Source organism: Ooceraea biroi, chromosome 4, assembly GCF_003672135.1.
Source record: "Ooceraea biroi isolate clonal line C1 chromosome 4, Obir_v5.4, whole genome shotgun sequence".
NCBI lineage: Eukaryota > Metazoa > Arthropoda > Insecta > Hymenoptera > Formicidae > Ooceraea > Ooceraea biroi.
This window is the reverse complement of record NC_039509.1, coordinates 17,520,070-17,546,154: the sequence shown is the minus strand read 5'-3', so window position 1 is coordinate 17,546,154 and position 26,085 is coordinate 17,520,070. Positions and strand designations below refer to the sequence as shown.

At 31.6% G+C, this 26,085-nt stretch overlaps 3 protein-coding genes across 7 annotated transcripts; all 3 read left to right on the top strand.

Moving 5' to 3' along the window:
* Window positions 1–914: 914 nt before the first annotated feature.
* LOC105285976 lies at window positions 915–19,362 on the top strand. Its single transcript, XM_026969279.1, has 24 exons — window positions 915–1,045; window positions 1,174–2,446; window positions 3,826–3,945; window positions 4,062–4,179; window positions 4,345–4,609; window positions 4,678–4,794; window positions 5,886–5,976; window positions 6,308–6,453; window positions 6,578–6,710; window positions 6,929–6,970; window positions 9,444–9,563; window positions 9,690–9,807; window positions 9,943–10,207; window positions 10,708–10,798; window positions 11,069–11,200; window positions 14,623–14,808; window positions 15,499–15,642; window positions 15,898–16,015; window positions 16,134–16,398; window positions 16,511–16,627; window positions 16,948–17,038; window positions 17,914–18,059; window positions 18,200–18,332; window positions 19,017–19,362. The coding sequence occupies exons 2-24, from the start codon at window positions 2,300–2,302 to the stop codon at window positions 19,068–19,070; spliced, it is 3,159 nt and encodes a 1,052-aa protein (XP_026825080.1). The 5' UTR covers window positions 915–1,045; window positions 1,174–2,299; the 3' UTR covers window positions 19,071–19,362.
* Window positions 8,046–13,871, top strand: LOC105285962. 4 transcript variants are annotated; one of them, XM_026968890.1, is made up of 10 exons: window positions 8,053–8,439; window positions 9,444–9,563; window positions 9,738–9,807; window positions 9,943–10,207; window positions 10,324–10,440; window positions 10,708–10,798; window positions 11,069–11,214; window positions 11,416–11,548; window positions 12,710–12,953; window positions 13,073–13,871. In XM_026968890.1, the coding sequence occupies exons 1-8, from the start codon at window positions 8,236–8,238 to the stop codon at window positions 11,429–11,431; spliced, it is 1,029 nt and encodes a 342-aa protein (XP_026824691.1). In that variant the 5' UTR covers window positions 8,053–8,235; the 3' UTR covers window positions 11,432–11,548; window positions 12,710–12,953; window positions 13,073–13,871. The 4 variants fall into 4 exon arrangements, with proteins under 4 accessions (XP_026824692.1, XP_026824689.1, XP_026824691.1 ...); XM_026968887.1 differs by having other exon boundaries at window positions 8,054–8,439; window positions 9,690–9,807; XM_026968891.1 differs by lacking the exon at window positions 10,324–10,440 and having other exon boundaries at window positions 8,046–8,439; window positions 9,690–9,807.
* A 1,066-nt stretch (window positions 19,363–20,428) lies between the features above and the next one.
* Window positions 20,429–26,002, top strand: LOC109611485. 2 transcript variants are annotated; one of them, XM_026968894.1, is made up of 10 exons: window positions 20,429–20,862; window positions 21,129–21,186; window positions 22,245–22,364; window positions 22,481–22,598; window positions 22,713–22,977; window positions 23,103–23,219; window positions 23,675–23,765; window positions 24,040–24,185; window positions 24,378–25,585; window positions 25,705–26,002. In XM_026968894.1, the coding sequence occupies exons 2-9, from the start codon at window positions 21,130–21,132 to the stop codon at window positions 24,391–24,393; spliced, it is 930 nt and encodes a 309-aa protein (XP_026824695.1). In that variant the 5' UTR covers window positions 20,429–20,862; window position 21,129; the 3' UTR covers window positions 24,394–25,585; window positions 25,705–26,002. The 2 variants fall into 2 exon arrangements, with proteins under 2 accessions (XP_026824695.1, XP_026824696.1); XM_026968895.1 differs by lacking the exons at window positions 24,040–24,185; window positions 24,378–25,585; window positions 25,705–26,002 and adding an exon at window positions 23,838–23,876.
* The last annotated feature ends 83 nt before the right edge of the window (window positions 26,003–26,085 follow it).

Genomic DNA, 26,085 nt, shown 5'->3' with positions numbered 1-26,085 from the left:
CAAAGATATACACACACACAGAGTGAGAAATAGGTGGACAAACTTTAAAAGCATATTCTACTTACTGTAAGGATGGAAGAAAAAGTCATATAAACATATGGTCAGAAATGCTTCCATTCCACGTTATTAGCTTTCTATTTACACCTTTGGTAAAAGAATATTCCATTAAAGAAATTGTTGGAAGTGATTTTCTTCCGCAGGATTGCAAGCCTCATATCGATGTCTTCTAAATTGTCAAAGACGTTCAAAAATTCTTAGGGATACTTTACGACTCTCATTTATGATATTTCTGTCTTTAATGAAATGTTCTTTTACCACGTTTGTTATAAATAAAAAGTATTTATGACTTGGAAAGAGAGGAAGCATTTCCGGACCCATGTTTATATGACTTTTTTCATCCTTACAATGAGTAGAATATACTCTTAAAGTTTGTCCACCTATTTCTGAAATACTCTCTGTATATATAAATAATGTTGCATACTTTGTTCAAGTAACACAGAAAGAAAACATCTGTTTGCAGCTGGCAAGTGCATCGGTATCTTATTTCACTATCATGTACTCTGTGGCATGATAGAAATATGCCGTGGCTAATAATATCGTAGAATATCGTAGGTAAGTATAAAATATAAACGGAGCTCTTTTTTGTTTAAGTGTGTGTGTGATGTGTGTGTGTGTATCTGTATCTCTGTCGAAATCGTAAGTTACTTGTTTGTTTGTAAGGTACTTGTAAGTCCACAAAGTTAGTAGAAAAAAAAACATTAGTGGACTTGTACATAAATTCACACGGATAAAAGTGTGTTAACTATGCTGGGCAAGAAATTATTGATTACAATCATGTTGTTTTAACGGCATAAAAAATAATGATATTTTTTACGTGTTAATTTGTCGAATCTACTTTAACCGTTTCTTCGTAGGTACAACTTAGTGGTACGTAGCACCGTTACATATACAAAAAATGATATTGTTTTTGTTACAACGAGGTAGCAAAGCTTTGAGCCTGAATGTCTGCGGATTATTTGCAGTATCTTTAGAGTGCTTTGCGACGGTAAAACTCTATTATTCATAAGAATGTGTGTGTGTATGTGTGCCGTTTTGCACACATACACGCAGCTCGCACACAATTTTCCATATTTCGCGTAAGCAGCACAAAGAATGATCTACTTAATTTTGCAGCTGCCGAGTACATCAATATCTTACTTCACTGACACGTACTCTACACTAAAATGACAAGAAGGATTATTTATTTATCTCATCTATTAGTATAAATGTAGTATCAACAGGTACAGTATATATGTATATATACAATATATTTAATACATATAAATGTAATATCGTACACTGGAACGCAGAAGTAGTGGTACGACGCGGTATTTTTCCTTTCAATTTTATTTTGAATAAAGTTGGCAAAAGTACATTTAATGTCTATATTTTTTCCAAGATTGTGATATCTATAAACTATCCACAGTCCCTATAAGCGAGTAAGAAACATTTATTAGATTATAATTGTAATTTGAGATTACTCCGACATTATCACTATATCCGACACGAAATCACGCCGACAATATTTATCTTGAGATGTTTCTTTTGTTTCCATGCAATCGACCGCAAGAATTCATCAATTATTATAACAGTGTAATAAGCAAAGTGATGGAAAAAAATAAATTCTTAATAAGATTCTTTTTAACTAGTTATAGCATACACTTAAATAAGATAATATCCGATATTTGATTTGTCTCAAATATTATTGTACGAGATCTTATTGTACGAGAGAATATTCAATTCTTTTTAAATATGAATTCTATAGAACTCATTAAATATATAAGAGAAAAGCTTACGTTCGAGTAACAGTGGTTCGTTGTACTTCGTTTACCAATAATTCCATAGTTGGTACATATGTCAGAAATATCAGAAAGCTCTCCGTCCAAAATGTGAGCAAGTTTTATAAGTGTACATATTAAAATAAAATGTGGAAAACAAAATAATTTCCTTTAGAAACAGAAAATTGCGCTTTATTGACTGCGAGTATTTTTTCATGGGAGACAGGAACATATATTTCACATTTCTCTCATTGTAAAATAAAATGCTTAATAGTTAATGTTTTTTCTAACTGAAATTGTAAGGGTTTAAGTCGCATGGTGATATTACACGGTGATATAGCCTTGCATTACACACTTATATCAAATTATGTCAAATTAAACAATTTACATCGGCTATACATTCGATCGATTGTCCGCAATGAGGGGTTGCATACATCGTAAGCAAACTATTTTAGAGTCAAACACGTCTCGATGTTCGTAAAATGACGATCTATATCATAGAGCGATACTTCAGTTTCAATCGGATTATTCTGCTCGCTATTGGCTTGTGGCCTTACGAACAATCAACATTTGCTCAACTTCAGATGGTAGTTATTCTTGGTATTTTGATAAGCTTCGACGCATTCCAGGTACATGAATATAAAATACTTTAATCATATTGTCTGCTACTTATTAGGGGTGTGATTTAGTTTTGAGGGTTTTTTTTGCTCAAAAACGCATGTATTTAAATATGATAATGAATGAATACCTTAATCAAAATATTTTCCTTCGTTTTCTATAACTTTTTCCCATCTTTCTGGCAAGAGATGGATTCCACCACGATAAAATGACTCTTCTTTTGAGTTGATCCATTCGTCGACGAATTTTCGCACTTCTTCCAAATTATGAAAGTGTGTATCCTCTAAAGCGTGTTGCATCGACCGGAACAAATAATAATCGCATGGAGCAATGTCCGGAGAATACGCGGGGTGCGGTAAGACTTGCCATTCAAGCTCTAATAGTGTTTGTTTCACTGATAACGCAACGTGAGGTCGAGCGTTGTCACGAAGAAGAATCATTTTCCGTCGTTTACTCGCAATTGGTGGTCGTTTTTGGTCCAATGCTTGCTTCAACTTGTACAATTCGTGTCGATAACGATCAGCCGTGACAGTCTCATGCAGATTTAACAGCTCATAGTACACTATCCCACTAAACACAGAGCATTACTTTTGAACCGTGAATATTGCGTCTCGGAGTGGATGTTGATGGTTCGCCTGGATCCACCCATGATTTTCTGCGTTTCGGATTATCAAAATAGATCCACTTTTCATCCCCAGTAACAATCCGAGACAAAAGACTCTTCTTTTTTTGCCTGGCGATCAACGAAATGCAAATGTTCAAATGGCACTTTCCGATAATTGATGTCGAACCCATTTCCCTTCTTTCTGAATTTTTCCCATTTCATGTAAATGTTTCGTAACTGTTGTACGATCAACATTTAATGCTCTGACAAGTTCTGAAGTGGATCGTGTTGGATTTTCGTCCAATAATGCTTGGAAATCTGCATTTTCAAGCTTTCTTGGTTGTCCCGAGCGTTCTTTGTCCTTCACATCAGTATCACCACTTTTAAAACGTCTAAACCAGTATTCACACGTCTTAATTGATGGGACAGAATCACTATAAGTTTCCACAAGAATTCTATAACCCTCAGCCGCAGTTTTCTTTTGATTAAAAAACAAAAGCAACGCATGTCGAAAACGCTCTTTCGGAAGTTGCATTTTTACGATGATATAAACACGACTGTTATTGCATCTATTGCTATAATGCTACTAAATGTCATGGATAATGTCAACAATGTCAACACTGTAAGAAACAACAGGTATCGGAAACAGCTATTGGAACAAACTGACACTACAGCCATCTCTTGCAAAACCCTCAAAACTAAATCACACTCCTAATATAAGAACTTACATTGCTTAAATAAAGAAATAATTCTGTAATGAGATTGACAATAAATTTTTAATTACAGTTGTCGAGACTTTTATTTGTAGAATGCACTTTTGACTTTACTCTTAAAATGCTTTCCATCTCATTGCTCTTCACTTTTTATGTAATTAAGTATATGTCATGTTGGGTTAATATCGAAACTGTAAGTCATGGTTTTATTACTTTTTTAAAGTATAAAATTGTTACAAAATAAATATTCATACATAAAGTTTTTTCATACTTTACAACGCGATGCAGTATAAACTTTTGATATAATAGATTAGATATTTATTGGAGCAACTGCAGCACATATACAATGGACTAAAAGATAAAAATGAAATTGCTATTTATGAGAAATATGGAAACACTGCAAAACGTTTTACGGTCAATATAATAAGTAAGAAACGAGTCTGCGCGCGCGCGCGTGTGTGTTGATTTGAATATAATTTGATTATTTATTAATCGTATCGAAAGAAAACGTAGTTTTTAATATCACATAAAAATTATTTATCTTGCTGTATTTTTCATGTGTAAATCATTTTCTAAAGGAAATAATGTTTAGTAGTTGAAATATCCATTATGGTTTTTGGTTTTGTAATGGAAATTTGGCCATACATATTTGACGTCATTATGCCTAAAAATGAGACTTATGCACGTCATTTGATAATACTTATAAGCAAATATTATAGTATAGAAGAGAAGTATTATTATTTAATCTTTCTGCATTTGAACGCAGCACATGCTGTGGGGTCATTAATATTAATAGCAGTAGGAGCAATAATGTTATCGTATATCAAATATATTTGTGGAATGTTCAGAATTGCTAGGTAAAAGTCTTTCGTATTTCAAATAGTGTAAAAAATAAATATAATTACAGTAGAGATATAACTTACAGCTACCGTCTTGAACGAGCAATGACGACCAATAATACATTGCAAAACAGTTTGAAGAATGAATTTGTGATTTACAAAGAGATAATCTATGCTATAGATATTCATCGCAAGGCTATAGAGTTAGTTTTTATTCGATAATATGTATATTTATTATACCATTGTGTTTTAAATTTTTAATCAAAATATACAGGGTGTCTGACACAAGGCGAAAAACCCATAGGTAGATCTCGTCAAACTGAATTAAAAAGTCCTGTAAAAAGTTCATTTTGCAAACAACCACGTAAAATTTCGAGTACTTAAGTAAAGAAAGTTCGCTAATTCAGCGCCATTGGCAGCGAGGGAAGTAATATGAATGAGCTGGGTAGTTGAATGACGTAAAAAACGGCTAGCCGCGCGCGCGACGCGAGCGTATTTCTTAGAAGAACGCGAGAGCAGCGAGTATCGGATTACAGCGGCAGGCGAGACGACGCGCGGACAATAATTTCTCAGCGTCTCATTCACGCGCTCGTGTTGCCGAGAAAGTGTTGTTACGTTTCTTAGAAGAACGCGTCGTCCCGTCTGCCGCTGTAATCCGATACTCGCTGATTCGCGTCGCGCGCGCGACTAGCCGTTTTTTACATCATTCATGCCTACTTCCCTCGCTGCCAATCGCGTCCGCTGAATTAGCGAACTTTCTTTACTTAATTACTCAAAATTTTACGTGGTTGTTTGCAAAATGGTACAGGACTTTTTAATTCAGTTTGACGAGATCTACCTGTGGGCGAGAGGTTTTTCGCCTTATGTCAGACATCCTGCTTATAGCTTTGAGTCATACTGCTGCTATATTGAAATATATTAATATTAACCCTAGCTTCCCACACTGAGCTACGTCAAACATTTAGTTAAAAATATAAGAAAAATCACCTGATTTTAAGTCATTTTTCCATTGATATGCCACACATCAAAGAATATGCCTATACATAGAAAAATTTGAAAAAGAAAGTAGTTTGTAAAATATTCTTGTGAATAACGGTTACATTCAAAAATCGTGAATTATTTTATTTTATTTAGGGTTTCAGGCATCCCTGTGTGGGAAGCTAGGGTTAATTATAATTAAGAATGACCAAAACTGGAATTAAAATTTAATTACCTTTTCCTATGATAATAATATTTAAAAAATTAAAAAAAGATTTAACATGATTAATTAGTATAATAATATTTATATTTAAAGATGCGCTGAATATATTGTGTCCAACTTTGAAAAGTCATATGTTTTTATCATAGCGACTAATGTGCTTTGTGTGAGCCTCAATCTTTATCGAGTGAGTTTCCTTACATTTGATATTATTTATGAGCAATCTACATAATATCTTAAATATTATTCGAAAGAAGCTAATAGTAAGGTGAAATAATTATATCAGAAAATACTCACAAAAGTATTAAAAATCTGAGTTTAAAATTTCACGTTAGTTATAAAAATAAAACATTGAAGAAATTTTAAAGAGAGAGAATAACACAAATGTTACTTTTGCATTCTTTGCTGTTATTATTTACAATAACATTTGTTATCGCGTAAGAAAAAATAATTTTATACGTGTCATAAATATTATTACAGATATTAATACGTAAATTACATAACGCATATTGTTTTAGGTATCTCAAATTGAATCACCAATGAAAGAAAAAGAAGAAACTTTGTCGCATTTTTTTATTACGCTTTTCATTCTTCTATACATGTTCATAGCTAACTATGCTGGACAAGAAATTATTGATGACAATAATCACGTTTTTTTTACCGCGTAAGCAATATCTTTGTATGTGATGTGATTCATGTTTTCACTTGAGTGATCTTTTGCGATAAAAATATCGTTTATATAAAAATGTCTGCTCAAATTATCAGTTCCATATATTATTTCTTCATAGGTACAACATTCCATGGTATCTAGCTCCCTTGCACATACAGAAACTGATATTATTTTTATTACAAAGAAATAGCAAAGCTTTCACTTTGAATTTCCATGGATTACTCATAGCATCTTTGGAATGCTTTGCTTCGGTAATGTTACGCTGGTCGAACAGATATATACATATATACAGTGTGTGTGTTTCGGAAATAGGCATAAGGTAGACATACTTTAAAAGCATATTCTACTCACTGTAGGGATGAATATGCTCTTAAAAAGTTTGTCCTATTTCTGAAATACTCTGTATTATATAAATAGTAATGTTACATACTTTGTTCAAGTAACACAGAGAGAGTATATCTGTTTGCAGCTGGCAAGTGCATCGGTATCTTATTTCACTATCATGTACTCTGTGCAAGGATGATGGAAATATGGCATGCCTAATATCTTAGAATAGAGTAGGTAAGTATAAAATATAAACGGAGCTTTTTCTCATTTAATTGAGGATAAACTGTTTAAACGAAAAAGGTATTTAGAAAATATGTATATCTATATCTCTGTCGAAATCGTAAGTTATTTGTTTGTTATTTGTCCACAAAATTAGTAGAAAAAAAACATTAGTGGATTTGTACATAAATAAAAGCAGTTGCAAAGTGTTTTTCACTATTAAATATGGGATAAACATAAATATGAGATAAATATGGGATTTATCACTAAAATGCAATTTCTGTGAAGTAATATATACTGTTAACAAAATGTCAGTTTTATTTCTCGTCAATTGGACTGTCTAAATATACAATAATATGCAATAATACACACAGATTTAGTATTTAAAAATAAGTACATAGAAAAAACGTATGTATATAATAGACATTTTTTGCTTTTTATGCATGCGCCGCGCCTAAGAAGATATGAAACGTGAATACAAATGAAATGATCATTTAAATATTAAACACATTTGAGCATAGTGCTTGCAACAGTATCTCATTAGATCAATAAAGAAACATGCATTATAATAAACATTTATTTTATCAATACTTATTAAGGTGCAACAATCCATCAAATAACAATATAGCATATCAAAACAATTAAAGAAAATATAATCAAATAAGATATTCATGCACTTACCTGTATCTGTTTACATTTCGTTTTATAGCATATAGAATCTTGAACTTTTGTTTAAATTTGTCATTAAATTATTCATCAAGCATAAGCCAGAATAAATCCGAATAAAAGTTTATAGTTTTATATACTTTACCCATAATAATTTCAAACTTGACACATATGTGTAAAGTCAGCGATATCCTGCTCCGCTCGAAGCATATGTTCATTCACTACCTGCTCACTCCAGAATGAACAGAGGAAAACTAAAGGACACGAAAAACGAGCAACTGCGCTTGCGCGAATTTCGATCTCTGGTCATCATTTTACGATTATTTTACTGTGGAGAAATAAATATACGTTGAATTTTTTCTTCCCTCCGTGTAAGAATTACTTAATCGATGAGTACTTTTCTCGAGCGAAGGCGTTACATTGTCATCAAACAGCTGTTATACTCGCACGGTAGTATCGTGCACCACCTCGCGTTACATTTATGCTAAATTAAATAATTTATCTGGAAATTTACTCGGTGAGAAAGTTTTAAAATATAATATAATTTAATAATGGAAGAAGAGGATGGACAAACTGTTGTGGATTATTTCGCAGTCAAGTGCGAAGTTTCGGCGATCGCGAAACATGATTTGTATCAGAAAGCGGTACTTCAACTGGAATCGGGCACTGCTCCTTCCTTTAGGCTTGTGGCCTGACAGGCAAACAAAATTCACTCGTTTTCAGACAAGATTGTTTTGCTGTTTTCTAATGAGCAGCATCGCATTTCAGGTACGTGAGCCAGATAGCATACTTATGTCATGATAGAATGTAATCATAGAATGACTAAGAATATGACTAACGGCGTTAAAATGACGGAAAAATGATGGATTAATATCATACGGACACATGAAATATCATATCGTACAAAAGACGTACAGTGACACTTTAATTATTTCATATCAGTGACATTTTTAATTACGTTTTAAAAAGATAGAGGATTTTGAAAATTAAAAACTAAACTGATACATAAAATAATTGTTTATAGAAACGAGATACTTCATTACGAAACATATTCTCCTTATTTAGTAATAAAAATAAGATCTAGATGAAATATATATTAATTATGTATACTTCAATTTGTTAGAACATATATGAATTCTAAAACAGGTTTTCATAGAGAGAAAATAACAAAACAACAATCATATCCATATACATTATCTATGATATACAAAAAACTAAACAACGATATATGTATATATTACGGAAATTATTATCAGTCTTTAATTAATGATACCTATATACATATAATGTAAATAATATTACCTATTATATTAAGTAGAAAACAGAAATAAAAATTTTGAAATGTTTATAATAAAAATAATAGTATTTTTATACACGAAATATTTTTTTCACATTATATTTTTATAACTTAACTCTAATTGTTATTCAAATTATGAATTATTATTAACAATAATATTGATAATAAAAGAAATATTATTACTAAACAATATATTTGCTAAAGAAATTAGAACTTGACCGAAGTTCAAGTGTAAATGAATTTTTAGTAACAAAAATGTTTAATTTATATGATTTATATGATTTGTTCATTATTAGATATAAGAATACATAAAACTGAATATTTGAGAAATTATTTTCGAATAATATAAATTTGGTAACTTTTCTCGTAATAATTGTTTTATGTATTTGTAACATCAGTGTTGAAATATATCATTTAGCAATATATAATTAACAATTATCGATTTGCATCAATAAATTTAAGTTTTTGTTCGTAGTTCTCAAGACTCTTCAAGGCAGAATGTAGCACTGATCATGCTATCATAATAATCTCTTGCGCGACATTTTATGTTATGCTCACGATTATGTTCATCTGCTTTTGGATTAACATGAAAAATGTAAGTTATGTCACTACTTCAGAAAAAAACGACTGCCATAAATGAATTACACTGTACGTGGCAATGTTATTTCACACTTTACTCCCGTAAAGTGGAATATAGCGTAAAATATTATTAACATAACAGACAAAATATTTCTTGGACCGATTGCAATGCACCTATAACGGGCTAAAGGACAGAAACGAAATGGCTATTTATGACAAATACGGATATATTGGAAAACGTTTAACGATTATACTGACAGGTAAGAAAAAAATTCGACGATTATTATTACCACAATAATTATCACAATATGGATAGAAAAATAAATTGGAAAGAAGTTGACGAATATTAGAAAATCCAATAATAAGTGTTTTTATGTAGACAACTTTGTTTCCAGTACTTATTATGGGCGCAGTATTTGGTAATTTTATTATACTATATTTGCCGTACATTCTTGACATCGTCATGTCGAAAAATGAGTCTTACGCAATTCACATAATGGAAATGGTGACCAAGTACTTCATTGTATCAGAAAAGTATTACTTTTTAATTCTTGTGCATCTGAACGCAACCTGTTCTGCAGAACTGATCGTATTCACAGCGACGGCAACAACGCTGATGTCGATTTTCAAGCATATCTGTGGAATGTTTGAGATTGCCAGGTAAAGAAGTGATTAATGCAAAAAACGACGGATGTTCAGATTGTCTGAAAAATATCGTATTCTGTTTCAAACAATCTAGAAAGGGAATTTAATTACAGAAAGAATGTTATTTATAGCTACCGCATTGAGCAAGCAATGACGATCGAGTTGTTACGTGATCTTAATACGAAAAATGAGATTCTAATTTACAAGAACTTGATCTGTGCCGTAGACATACATCGCAAAGCTATGGTGTTAGTATTTATCTGCTACTGTGTCTCTATTACATATACAAATAATGCTGATAAAGCATTTTAAGCAAAGTTATAGCTTTTCCTAAAACTTGTTATAATAAAAACAGAACTATGATAACTTTGGGATGCTAGTCAAACAAAAATCTAAAATAATTATAACGATTAAAAATAATTAGAAATATTGTACAATTATAGCTTAATCGAATCTTTTATTTCTAGTGGCTGATATAGCATTTTTGATATTTAATAATAATGTCTATGTTTAAGATTCGCAAAATGTTTCATGAAAAAACTTGAAGGATCATTCTTCTTTTTGATAATAGCTACTGTGCTCTGCTTGAGTTTCAATCTTTTTGGTGTAAGTTTTCCTACTTTCAACGTACTATTATGTACTAGCGACTTATAACTAAGATTTAATTTGCATTTTAAAAAAGTGAAAAAATGATCAAAAATTATTAAAAGCACGAATTGCAAATTTTGCTAATTTTATAATAAAATTAGTATGTTTCAATGTGAAATATAAGTATATGCTTCCTTACAACTGTTGCTTTTTTCTGCAATAAAGTTTAGATTTTGTGCAAAGTGATGCGTTTTGTAAAATGATGATCACACAACGATGATATTTCAGTTATTTCACATTGAGTCACCTACGGAGGAAATGGAAGAAGTTTTATTACACAATGGAGCTGTGATAATTATACTCGTGGTGCTGTTCCTAGCTAATTATACGGGACAAGAAATTACAGATCATAGCAATTCTGTATATGTAACCACGTAAGTAATATATTCTTACATGTGATACTGGTGACTTCATCCTAATAGTTTTTACTGATGAAAGTACAAATTAAAGCACCTGCATATGTGCACAAAATTATTAATTTAGTTTTTTATATTTCTTAAGTTGTCCTTTTTCTTCAGTTTTATTTTACTCTATTTATATTATAGTTTATTTTACGTTAGCATATTTCTTTCTAGGTACAATGTTTCATGATATTTAGCACCGATACATGTACAGAAACATGTATTGTTTCTATTACAAAGGAGCACTAGAATTTTCACTCTAGATGTCGGTGGATTATTCTCAGCATCTGTAGAATGTTTCACTACAGTAAATTATACATAAATATATGTATAAATTATATTTATTTATACATATATATTTATATAAACAAAAACATTTTTCATATATTTATATATATTGTTGAAGCAAGCAGGTTATTGGATTGCACGAGGTAGAAAAAGACTCAATATGATTTCCGTTTTTATAACTGAGTTTTCTTTACTTAACATGAGTAGTTAGCTAGTTGATATTAACTGTATGAGAGACTGAATATGATTCTATGACTGAATATGATTCTATGACAAACTTGCTCCAACATATATATATTTATTATGCACGGGGTATCTAAGTTCTAGTGCATATAGTACGAATACGAAAGATATGAGATGTCAATTATTTTTTATATCATTTTTTCTATTCAAAATACACTACTTCTAAGGGAATTCAACGCTGAAAGAGATAAAACACTTTTCACAGCAATCAGTGTACTCCGTCTTCAGAGTATCGTAAACAATTCTAATGTTAATACATTTATGATACTCTTATAATATAGTTTATATACAGGGTGTTCTGCATAAAGTGTTCAATACTCTCCTGCAGGTAGATCTCGTTTAGTAGAACTAAAAAGTCCTCTATAATTTTGCAATTAATCACGTAAAATTTTGAGATATTAATAAAAGAAGATTAGCGTAGTACGCGTATCAGCGTGACTCGTGCAGCGTGGCCGTGGGTAGGAATGCTGTACGAACGTTGTTAGTAATGGCACTGTGAGGAAGCTGTGCCAGAAAGCGTGCTTTCTAGCATGCGGCGGGGATGCAGTAGAATGGTCTCACGAATCGTCGCACGCTTTCTGGCATCACTGAGGCGTGCCACACCCTCTCCATTTAGTAATTCCAGAAAGCGTGCGAAGATTCGCGGCCCTCCTACCGACGGCCTCGCTACACGAGCCGCGCACTCATTCGTTTACTTTAATCGTTAATAACTCGGTTATTATCGCGAAAATCGCAAAATAGTACAGGACTTTTCGATTCAGCTAAGTCCAAACTATACACCATTAACCAGCGGTAACAGAGTTATGAGACACCCTGTATATATTTATTTATATTTATATTTATATATAAAAATATGCATATACTGTATATATAGACTTATAATACATTATATATCGCACATCTTGTGCAAGTAAAACAGGAACGTATTTGTTTGCAGCTGGTGAGTGCATCAATATCTTACTTCACCTTCATGCACTCAATGCAGTAATAACAAGTAAAACTCTTGTGTGATAGAATAGAATAGTATTAGATTGTACAGAAAGTTCGTGCGGTTTTTTAAGAGATGACATTAAAACATGTTTATCTATGTCGTGGGACTTTAACATATAACATATATACATATTGTGAAAGAGGACACTTCAACGCATCATTTACGAATAAGAACAATAGGATCAATTGAGGTTTGTTAATTTTACATCAAATTAAAAATGGGAGAAAAGAAGATGCATTTTTGACACATTATGTTATTTTATTTCAAAAAAAGCAAGAGTGCCGTTCAGATAACAAAAAAGATTTACAGAAGTAATGCAGTAGCTGAAAGAACTGTTCAGAAGTAGTTTGCTCGCTTCAAAAGTGATGATGTTAACATCGAAGACTCAAGAACGCTCAGATAGGCCTTCTGCGGTAGATGACGACCAAATTGCAACAATAATTGAAAGTAATCGACGTTACATAACGCGAGGCATTGCGGAGATACCCCACATATCTAATTCGATCCTTAAACAGCATCTTAGAATACTTGGCTATGTGAAAAACCGCACTTTCCGAACAAACCAATATTAAGAATTAGTAATTAAAATAAAGTAAAAAGATATAAAATACACATTTAGCTTTCCTTTTTGATGTTTAATAAACAATGATGATTATAGCGTTATTACATATACCGTACCTTGCATATATTAGGATGAAGCTTAACTATCCTTGGTAACAAATCTTTTTTGAGCTTTTTGAGCTATGTAGCGTATTTTAAATCTTAAGGATGGCACTTTGAAACTGACTAAATGACAGGAACATATTTGAATCCAAAACGGAGTTATTAATTAGAAGTAAAAGCACCAAATTAATTGCAGATCCTAATACAATAGAATATAACACACAAGCTTGGTATTAGGAATTAATATTTAAACATAATTATGTAGAAAGAGTGAGATATGGTTATAATAGACTTTCTTCGCTTTTTTCGCATGCGCTTAAGAAGCAATGAAACAATCGACAATGAATAAATAAAATGATATATCATTCAAACATTAAATATATTTGAGCACAGTACTTGTAACATTGTCTCGTTAGATCAATAAAGAAACATGAAATGTTATAATAACCATTTATTTTATCAATTAATACATGCTACATTTACTACATGCAATTAAGATACAACAATCCATCAAATAACAATATAGCATATCAAAACAATAAAAAAGAATATTAATATAATTAAGCAAGATGATATACAAGCTTTAACTGTATCTATTTATATTTCGTTCTGTAGACCAATATCCTAAAGTTTCACTCAATATCTTAAATTTGTCATTAAATCAATCTTCAAGCGTAAGACAGAAGAATATATCCGAATAAAAGTTTATAGTTTTATGTACTGTACCAGTACTACTTTCAAACTTGACACATATGTGTAAGTCGATGGAATGCTGTTCCGCTCACAGCATATGTTCATTCAACGAGTGCTCACTGCAGAATGAAAAGAGGAAAACTAAAGGGCACGAAAAACGACAAACTGCGCCTATACGTATTTCGATCTCTGGTATCTCTTCTTTTGATAGTCCCTATCCGATCTCTGATATCATTTTACGATTATTGTACAGCGGGGAAATAAATATACGTTGAATATTTTTCTTTTCTCCGTGTAACAATTTCTTAATCGTTGAGCAATTTTCTCGAGGGAGGAAACGTTACATTGTCATCAAACAGCTGTTATACTCGCACGGTGGTATCGTACACCACCTCGCACTACGTTTATGCTAAATTAAATAATTTACCTAGAAATTTATATGGTGAGGGAACAGTTTTAAAACACTCTAATGATGGAAGAGAGGGATAGACGGAGTGGTGTAGGTAATTCCGCAGTCAAGTGCGAAGTTTCGACGATCGCGAAACATGATCTGTATTACAAAGCAGTACTTCAATTGGAATCGGGTACTTCTGCTCCCTATGGGCTTGTGGCCTGACAAGGAAACAAAATTCACTCGTTTTCGAGCAAGTTTATTTGGTTGTCTTCTGATGAGCAACATTGCATTTCAGGTACATTATCACCCATACAGACGTCAAAACGTCAGAATTTGATGAGATAATAACCGAAACTGACAGATGCAATGGCGTCAAAATGATAAAAATCTGATAGACTAATATAACTAAAAACAGACAAATGATATTTTATATCGTTAACAATACGAGCTTTCGCGAACTTTTGTACTTTTCAGTGGTATTTTAATGAAGATTTAGTAACATATAAGATTATAAAAATGAAATCTAAAATTATGTGAGTTAAACGAAAAATCCGTATCGAATTTTTGGCAAATTTCAGAAACGCAAAACTTTGTAACACTTCTTAATCTCTTCTCCCTCTCTTTATCTCTGTGCATGTCTGTTTATATTCTAGATATAAATATTTATAAAAAGTTAATTTCTATTATATTATGCAAACGGTATTTTGCAAAAATTATTAATAATAAATTAAATCGCGTACGGTTTTGTCACGTCATTAAGAAGTCACGAAAAGACATTTTAAATTAGGTTTTTTTCAATCATTTGACATCACTGGACCACAGTCATCATGAGATTCCCTGACACACTTTTGATATAGGTATGCTATAGTTGGGTCATTACTTTGAGTCATTACTCTTTATTAGGCATAAATTTGTTCCGGTAGTTTGTTCAGTATTAATGAAGTATATCATATAGCACTACAGAATTACCAATTCGCTTTATTAGGATCAACAAATTTCATGTTTGCAGCTGTCACGACTCTTCTTTGCAGAATATAGCTTTGATCTTGTTATCAAAATACTTTCTTCCTCGTCATTTTTTTGCACACTCGCGATTTTGTTCATGTCTTTTTGGAGTAATATGGAAACTGTAAGTAATGAATACCTCTACTCCAGAAAAAGAGCGACTGCCGTAAATGAATTCTCGTATGGGTCAGTTGAAAGGTTCAGTTCTATTTTCATTAATATCTAATTATCGAATAACGTGATTACTGCTGCATAATTTGTTCCTACTGAATGCCAAACATAACATTTTGCGCAAATCCAACCGAAATTTTTAACTGACCCAATACATGTTCTTTCAAGCTTTGCGAAATATAAGTGTAAAATAATTTTGACATTATAGATGAAATATTTATTGCATCAATTGCAACACATTTACGATGGGCTAAAGGATCAAAACGAAATTGCTATCTATGAAAAATACGGATACATTGGAAAATGTATTTCGGCCAGACTGACAAGTAAGAATAAGATTAGGCGTTTATTATCAGACTATATAAAAATAAGTCATAAAAAGGTTGAACAAAATTGGAAAATCGAATACTAACTGTCTTCTATGTTTGACTTCTATGTTTACAGTATTTACTATATGCGGTCTATTTTTTAATTTTATCATAATATATTCGCCGTTCATTCTTGACGTCGTCATACCGAAAAATGAATCTTACGCGATTTTCATAATGAAAATGGTGACCAAGTACTTCGTTGTATCAGAAAAATATTATTTTTTAATTATTGTGCATATGAACGCAGCTTGTTCTGCAGGGTTGATCGTATTCGTAGGGACGGGAACAACGATGATATCGTACTTCAAGTATGTTTGTGGAATGTTTGATATTACCAGGTAAAGATGCGATTAATGAAATAAACGACGGATGTTCAGATTGTCTGAAAAATGCCGTGTTCTTTTTCAAATCTAGAAAAGCGATATAATTACAAAGGAACATAATTTGCAGCTACCGAATTGAGCAAGCAATGGCGAACGAATTGTTACGTAACACTGACATAAATAAAGAAATTGTGATTTACAGAGGGATAATCTGTGCCGTAGATATACATCGCACAGCCATGGAGTTAGTATTTATCTGATAATGTATGTGCATTACACACACAAATAAAGTTAACAAAGCATTGTAGCAAAGTTATTTCGAAAGTTATTTCCATATAAAGCTTTTCCAGAAACTCATGAGTTATAATAATAAAAAAGTGTTAGATAAAATAAAAGAGAGAGAATATGATATCGTTTGAATGATGTTGGTAGTAAAACAATACTATAAATGATCGTGTTTGAAAATATTTAGAAATATTAAAGCTTAATTAAATTAATAATGAACATATTATTAATACTGCCTGATATAATATTTCTGATGTTTAATAATAATATTTGTTTAAGGTTTACCAAATGTTTTATAACTAAAACTGAAGTACTATTTTTCTTGTTAGTTATAGCTGGTGTGCTTTGCTTGAGTTGCAACCTTTTTCGTGTGAGTTTTCTTACTTTCAGCCAGGGGGTCTACCACACTTCAAAAAAGTGTACACCTATTGCCGAAAACGGTAATAACTGCAGAAATGTGCCAGTCGCGACAGAATGTGTCGTAGAATCCTGAAGCTTTTGTAGGAATCAAGTTTCATGTATACATTTGTGGAGATCACCTTTTTTACTGTGACAGTTATACTATATAAGTAAAATATGGTTAAATATTAAATATTAAAATAATATCTGATTATTTTACCCATTTGGACAAGAGAGAACACCAAACTCTTACTAGAACTGAACTCAACTCACTTATTTGAACTCAATTTATCAAGAAATTATTAAGCACAGTTGCGTACTGTAGTAAGCACAGAAATGATAGTGAGGATATTTGCGCACCGGCTCGTGCTTGTTTAGCTATTTCTGTTGTATTGCTTATTTATTTCCTCTATTGCTGCTTTATTATACACTATTATTTTTTATTTCCGTCTATTGCCTACTATTGCTTTTTTGCCCACTATTGCCGCTTATTTCCCAATATTGTGTAGTTATTTCTTTGCTATTGTTATGTATTGCTCAAAGTTTGTACACCTATTGCCGAGTGCGGTAGACCCCTTGCTTTCAGCATACTTATAAGCTTATAACTAACAGACATATAGGATCTTATAATATCTATTTAAACAAAACAGTGACCAGAAAATATTGGTAAAGAGTGAGTTTTTCAAAGTTTGCTACTTGTAGGACAGAATTATTAGGTTTCAAAGATGGCGTGAAATGTAATACAAGAATTGCTTCTCTTTTCCTCTTTTTTCTACAGTAAATTTTAGATTTTGTACACAATGATGCCTTTTGTAAAATGTTGATCACACAACCAATATATTTTAGTTATTTAAAATTGAGTCCCCTATGGAGCAAGTGGAAGAAGTTTTATTACACTTTATCGCTCTAATAATCATACTCGCGGGTACATTCCTAGCCAATTATGTTGGACAAGAACTTATGGATTACAATAATCACGTATATGTAACCACGTAAGTGACATTCTTACATGTTGTCCTTGTGATTTTGCGCTAGTTATATGGAAGACAATTAAAAACTTATGTGTCAAAGGTAATTAATCTATTTTTCTATACTTCTCAAAATGTCATCTACTTTAGCTATTTCTTTATAGATACGATGTTTCATGGTACTTAGCACCGGTGGACATACAAAAATTGATACTGTTTTTAATACAAAGAAGCAGTCGAATTTTCTGCCTGACTGTTGGTGGATTATTTACAGCATCTTTAGAATGTTTCGCTACAGTAAAGCTATTTTATTTATTTATACATATTGTTGAAGGAAGCAGGTTATTGGATTGCGCTATAGGAAAAGATTCGAGATAATTTCTTTACTATACAATATCTACTTGACTTCTCACGAGCTAACTTATCGACTATGCTGATCGCGCATAAGAGTAATATGACCACCGAAGCGGGTTCACGCAGCACGAGGAAGAAGGAGATGATAGGCAGTCATAGAAGTACTGCACAACAACCTTATTCAACCTTGTCAACCTTGTTCTAATATATTGTTATGTATTGAATGAAAGCATGCAAAACTTGCTCCAACAACAATATTATATAATACATTACACGTATTATGAAGACATTTTTAGTTAAGAGTTATCTCATTGATGTGTTATTTTTACATTAACACATTTACAATAGGATATGCTTATATATTGGATGAGTAAAAATGTTCGATTTTTGCATGAAAGTTTACTATATTATTCATTAGGAACATCAACCAAATATTTTATTCATTCATTAACCAAGTAATCGTTGCCTACAATATAGATAATATCAGCATTGTTGCCCATATTACATGTAAATTGATTTGAAAAATTGAAAATTCATCTGAACATTTTAACTGGCCCAATACATCACATGTTGTAATCTCGTATATCTTGTTCAAGTATCACAAACAGGAACTTTACTTGTTTACAGCTGGTGAGTGCGTCAGTATCTTACTTCACCTTCATGTACTCCATGCAGCAATAATAAAAAAACTAAAAATCGAGTAGAAATCTTGCGTGATAGCTTACTAGAATAGAGCAAGTAGATATAAAGCACACAACATTCAACCTTCTTTTTTTATATTTAGAATGTCGATTATGATGTTATTCAGTTATTACCTATGCGGCATTTACTTTCAGACGCTTAAATATAGAAAAAAGTATAAAATGGAAAGAACTGTTTTAGACAAAAATTGTAAGATTAAAAAAAACGTATTGTAATGCTAATAGTTTGGCCCTGCGGCGAATGTCAAGGAGAAATAATGAAATAATCACCTTCATATTGTTTAATGAGACCCTACCTTAAACACTTACGTTTGTAGTCCTCCTCACGAATTCAATGACAACATATTCAATATCATTCGATGTCAACTTCCTGAAGCAGACATGAAACATTCCCATTTTTTCAAAACTTTCTCACAGCTTCATTAAATGAACAATATGATAAAACATTTCTCTCAGGATACACAAGTGAGACACAAGAACGAAATAACTAGTACACTTTCATTCTACTACATAATTGATTCTCCGCGAGCAATACAGATGGAATAATTTTTATGTTACCAACTGAAAGGTGCACGTTGTGTGATAGCGTACAACAACAATAAGAACAGTTTATTTAATTAAAATGGTAAGATTAACTATAGCAAAGAATACTAATATGTTATAAAAAATGTATATGATTTTCATTTATGATAAATATCGAAAAATATCCGTGAAGTATTTGTTTCATACGCTGAAAGACATTCTGAAAGAAATGTTCCATAACGTACTTTGTTCTATCGAGATGTGAAAGAATTTTAAGTAAATGGAAATGTTCATGTAGAAAAAGAAACTGGCAAAAGACTGTCACAGATGAAAATAATGAAATTTTCGTAGGAGTATTAGCTCATAATCCACAAACAAGTCAATTGTCATCATTTCCAGCATTTCATAAAATAGATTAAACTAAATTGCGCTAATGAATAAAACCCAAATATATAAAGCTTTTTTGAAACCAACTAATGCATATAAATATTCAAGATGATTTATCTTGTCAAACTATTTTTCATGATTTTGTTCTACAGTAAGATATATTACATTTGCACCTTAAATCATGCATCAAGCATAAGAATAACTCCGACCAAAAGTTCATGCATAGTTGTATATATTTTACCAGTAATAACTCCAAACGTGAAACATATGTGGATAAAGCTGATGAAATGCTGCTCCGCACGAAGTATATGTTCATTCAACGTGTGCTCGCTATGGAATGAGAAAAGGAAAACTAACTGACGGTAAAAACGAGTAACTGCGCTTGCGCGTATTTCGATCTCTGGCATCATTTTACGATTCTTTTACTGTGAGAACTACACACACGTTGAATGTTTTCTTCTCTCCGTGTAAGATGAATTACTGAATCATTGAGTATTTTTTTCGAGCGAAGACGTTAAATTGTCATCAAACAGCTGTTATACTCGCACGGTGGTATCGTGCACTACCTCACGTTACATTTATGCTAAATTAAAGAATTTACCTACAAATTTATATGATGCCCTCACCACAGGTGAAAAACACTCTAATGATGGAAGAAAGGGATAGACGGAGTGGTGTAGGTAATTCCGCTATCAAGTGCGAAGTTTCGGCGATCGCGAAACATGACTTGTATTAGGACGCGATACTGCAACTGGAATTGAGTACTACTCCCTTTCGGCTTGTGGCCTGACAAGGAAACAAAATTCACTCGTTTTCAAGCAAGACTGTTTTGCTGTTTTCTGATGAGCAGCATCGCATTTCAGGTACGTGAGCCAGTTGCATACCTATGTCACGATAGAATTCATAGAATGACTAAGAATAACTAACGTAACGGCGGTAAAATGACGGAAAAATGACGGATTAATATCACGGATACGTGAAATATCATGTCGTTAAGAAGACTTGACTTCGCGGCTTGTTTCATCTGCATATCAGTGACACTTTACTAAAAACTTTATACGACAACGTTTTGATAATTAATATATATTGATTGATTATAATATTTGACTTTGACGATTATAATCTACAGTATGCATACAGTAATTGGAATCATCTTTATATTATTAACAAATTCAACTACAATCAACGTGAGTAATAGTAACATTAAAGGAAATCAAATAATTAATAACTGCATTAATATGCATTTGTTAATACAAACGATAAACATGTACGATAACGATAACGATAAAAATTACTAACTTTCGTCTGCAGCCACACTTCTCACTTTCTTTCTCACGGCACGTGCTTTTGTGTAACCGTCTCTTTACTTTTCATACGAACTCAACGCGAGATCTCGAATGCCGCTTGTCAATATTAGTTTCACAATATATTATATTTGTTGCGCCCTCCTCGACGATTTCAGTGCTTATCTTAATATTTCTACATTATCGGCTAACAAATACATTTATATTACGAATATGTGTCAAATAAAACTCACACTGTTGGCTCTTGCATTTCTAAAATCGCAAAAGAGAAAACAAAATAAATAAATAACTAGCCGTCATTATTAGACGTTATTTTGTTGTTACAAATAACCAATTAGAAACATATGAATAGTAATTAGAAGGATAAAATTTGTCAGAATATGATCATATACTACTTAGAAAAATTTATAAGTAATTTTTTAACAAGAAGTTAAAACCCAAATTTACAAATAAAAATACTAATTTTTAAAATGATCTAAAACTGTATAAAAAATTTAATTAATTTGTGATCAAAACCTAGTGATGCAATTTACATATATAGAAAGCTAAGTCAGTAGTACAACTGTGTTTGTAGTGTTGTATAATAACATATTAACATACATATATATATATATATATATATATATATATATACACGTTATGTAATACCACTTATCTTGCAAAACTTAATAAAAATTATTGAAACAGTACGTTTTTGTAACGTCAATAAGACGGCAAAAAGATGTTTTATATTAGGTTTGTTTCAATCATTTAACATCACTGGAGTAATCATTAGTTTCTCTGATGTTATATTGACATGCATATGCTAGCTATATAATTTGCGTCATAAGTATTTCTCTCAGTATCGGTTGTGCTGGTTTGTTGAGTGTTGAAATATGCCATTTACCAATATAATTAACAATTATCCATTTGCATTAATAAATTTAAATTTTTGTCCGTAGTTCTCAAGATTCTTCAAGGCAGAATGTCGCATTGATAATGCTCTCAGACTACTCTCTTCCGTGACATTCTATAGTACACACGCGATTATGTTCATCAGCTTTTGGATTAACACGAACAATGTAAGTTATGGCTCTACTCCAGAAAATAAGCGACTGTCATAAATAAATTACATTGTACGTGGCAATGTTATTTCACACTTTATGGGATATAGCGTAAAATATTATTAACATGATAGACAAAATATTTCTTGGACCAATTGCAACACATCTACGACGAGTTAAAGGACAAAAACGAAATTGCTATCTATGAAAAATATGGATACTTTGGGAAACGTCTTACGATTATACTAATAGGTAAGAAAAAAATTCGACGATTATTAGCACAATATGGATAGAAAAATTAATTGGAAAGAAGTTGACGAATATTAGGAAACCTAAGTGTTTTTATATAGACAACTTTGTTTCCAGTACTTAGTACGTGCACTGCATTTGGTAATTCTATTATACTATGTTTGCCGTACATTCTTGACATCGTTATGCCGAAAAATGAGTCTTACGGAATTTATATAATGGAAATTATGACCAAGTACTTCATTGTATCAGAAAAGTATTATTACTTAATTTTTACGTATTTGAACATAAGCTGTTCTGCAGGAATAATCGCATACGTAGCGACGACAACAATGTTCATATCGTTTTTCAAGCATATCTGTGGAATGTTTGAGATTGCCAGGTAATGAAGTGATTAATTCAATAAACGACGGATGTTCAGATTGTATGAAAAATATCTGTTTCAATCAATTCTGTATCAAACAATTTGGAAAGACAATTTAATTACAGAAAGAATGTTATTTATAGTTACCGCATTGAGCAAGTAATGGCGATCGAATTGTTACTTGACATTAATACGAAAAATGAGATTCTAATTTACAAAAAGTTGATCTATGCCGTAGACATACATCGCAAAGCTATGGAGTTAGTATTTATCTGTTAATGTATCTCTATTATATTATATTATAAATAAAGTATTGTAAGCAGGACCGAATTAAGGGGGAGGGGGGCTAAGAGGGCCTATAGCCTCGCTTATTAGGGCGCTTCACCCGGCATCATTCATGAATACCTACCTATTATTCGAATAACTGAAAATTGGCCTCTATGGAGCCAATAGCTCTGAACTTCAAAAACTTTAATTCGGCACTGATTGTAAGCACAGTTATAGCTTTTCCTAAAACTTGGTATAATAAACACAAAGCATTATACAATATATACAGAACTGTGATAACTTTTAGATGCTAGTCAAACAGGAATCTAAAATAATTCCTAACAATTAAAAATTTAGAAATATTTTACAATTATAGCTTAATCAAATCTTTTATTTCTAATGGCTGATATAACATTTTTGATATTTAATAATTATATCTATGTTTAAGATTCGCAAAATATTGCTTGAATAAACTTGAAGGGTCAATGCTAGTTTTTCTAATAGCTACTGTGCTTTGCTTGAGTTTCAATCTTTTTCGAGTAAGTTTGTTTACTTTCAGCATATATACAAGCGAATTATAACTAAGATCTTGTAATTTTCATTTTGAAAAGGGGAAGAAATGATAATCAATTATATAAAATCTGAGTTTCAAGGTTTCCTAATTTTATGATAAAATTAGTAAGTTTCGAATATGAAAAATATAATACAAGTATTTCTTCCTTGCAACTTTTGCTTTTTCCTGCAATAAATTTTAGATTTTGTGCAAAGTGAAGCGTTTTATAAAATGTTGATCACACAACGATGATATTTCAGATATTTCACATTGAGTCACCTACGGAGAAAGTGGAAGAAGTTTTATTACACTTTACGGCTGTGGCATTTATAATGGTGGCGCTGTTCGTACCTAATAATATTGGACAAGAAATTACAGATCATAGTAATTCTGTATATGTAACTTCGTAAGTGATATTTTTACACGTAGTGCTCGCGGTTCATGCTAATAGTTTCTAATGATGAAAATACGAATTAAAAAACACCTGCATATGTGCACAAAATTATGAATTTATTTTCCTATATTTCTCACATTGACACTTTTATTTTACTTTACGTATGTTACAGTTTATATTATGTTAGCATATTTCTTTCTATAGGTACAACGTTTCATGATATTTAGCACCGATACATATACAGAAACATGTATTGTTTCTATTACAAAGGAGCAATAGAATTTTCACTCTGGATGTCGGTGGTTTATTCACAGCATCTGTAGAATGTTTCACTACAGTAAATTATACATAAATATATATAAATTATATTTATTTATACATACATATTTATAAAAACAAACAACTATTTCATATATTTATATATATTGTTGAAGCAAGCAGGTTATTGGATTACACGAGGTAGAAAAAGACTCAATATGATTTCCGTATTTATAACTGAGTTTACTTCACTTAACATGAGTTAGCTAGTCGATATTAGAGACTGAAGATGTAAGAAGTATGAGAGACTGAATATGATGTTATGACAAACGCGGTCGACTTATGCAGCGCGAAGAAGAAGGAACTTATGTAACTTATATAACATCCATGGAAGTATAGCGCGCGCGCGTGTCAATCTTGTGCTAATATATTAGTATATTGATAATGAAAACTTGCTCCAACATACATACATTTATTATGCACGGTATATCTAAGTTCTAGTGCATATAGTACGAATACAAAAAGATGTCAATTATTTTTATATCATTCCTTCTATTCAAAATACACTCCTTTTAAGTGAATTCAACGCTGAAAGAGATAAAACACTTTTCACAGCAATCAGTGTACTCCGTCTTCAGAGTATCGTAAACAATTCTAATATGTTAATACATTTATGATACTCTTATAATATAGTTTATATACAGGGTGTCCCGCGTACAGGACTTTTCGACTCTAAGTCCACACTATACGCCATTAACCAGCGGTAACAGAGTTATGAGACACCCTGTATATATTTTGTATATTTTGCATATTTATATATAAAAATATGCACATACTGTATATATAGATTTATATAATACATTATATCGCACATCTTGTGCAAGTAAAACAGGAACGTATTTGTTTGCAGCTGGTGAGTGCATCAATATCTTACTTCACTTTCATGCACTCAATGCAGTAATAACAAGTAAAACTCTTGTGTGATAGAATAGAATAGTATTAGATTGTACAGAAAGTTCGTGCGGTTTTTTAAGAGATGACATTAAAACATGTTTATCTATGTCGTGGGACTTTAACATATAACATATATACATATTGTGAAAGAGGACACTTCAACGCATCATTTACGAATAAGAACAATAGGATCAATTGAGGTTTGTTAATTTTACATCAAATTAAAAATGGGAGAAAAGAAGATGCATTTTTGACACATTATGTTATTTTATTTCAAAAAAAGCAAGAGTGCCGTTCAGATAACAAAAAAGATTTACAGAAGTAATGCAGTAGCTGAAAGAACTGTTCAGAAGTAGTTTGCTCGCTTCAAAAGTGATGATGTTAACATCGAAGACTCAAGAACGCTCAGATAGGCCTTCTGCGGTAGATGACGACCAAATTGCAACAATAATTGAAAGTAATCGACGTTACATAACGCGAGGCATTGCGGAGATACCCCACATATCTAATTCGATCCTTAAACAGCATCTTAGAATACTTGGCTATGTGAAAAACCGCACTTTCCGAACAAACCAATATTAAGAATTAGTAATTAAAATAAAGTAAAAAGATATAAAATACACATTTAGCTTTCCTTTTTGATGTTTAATAAACAATGATGATTATAGCGTTATTACATATACCGTACCTTGCATATATT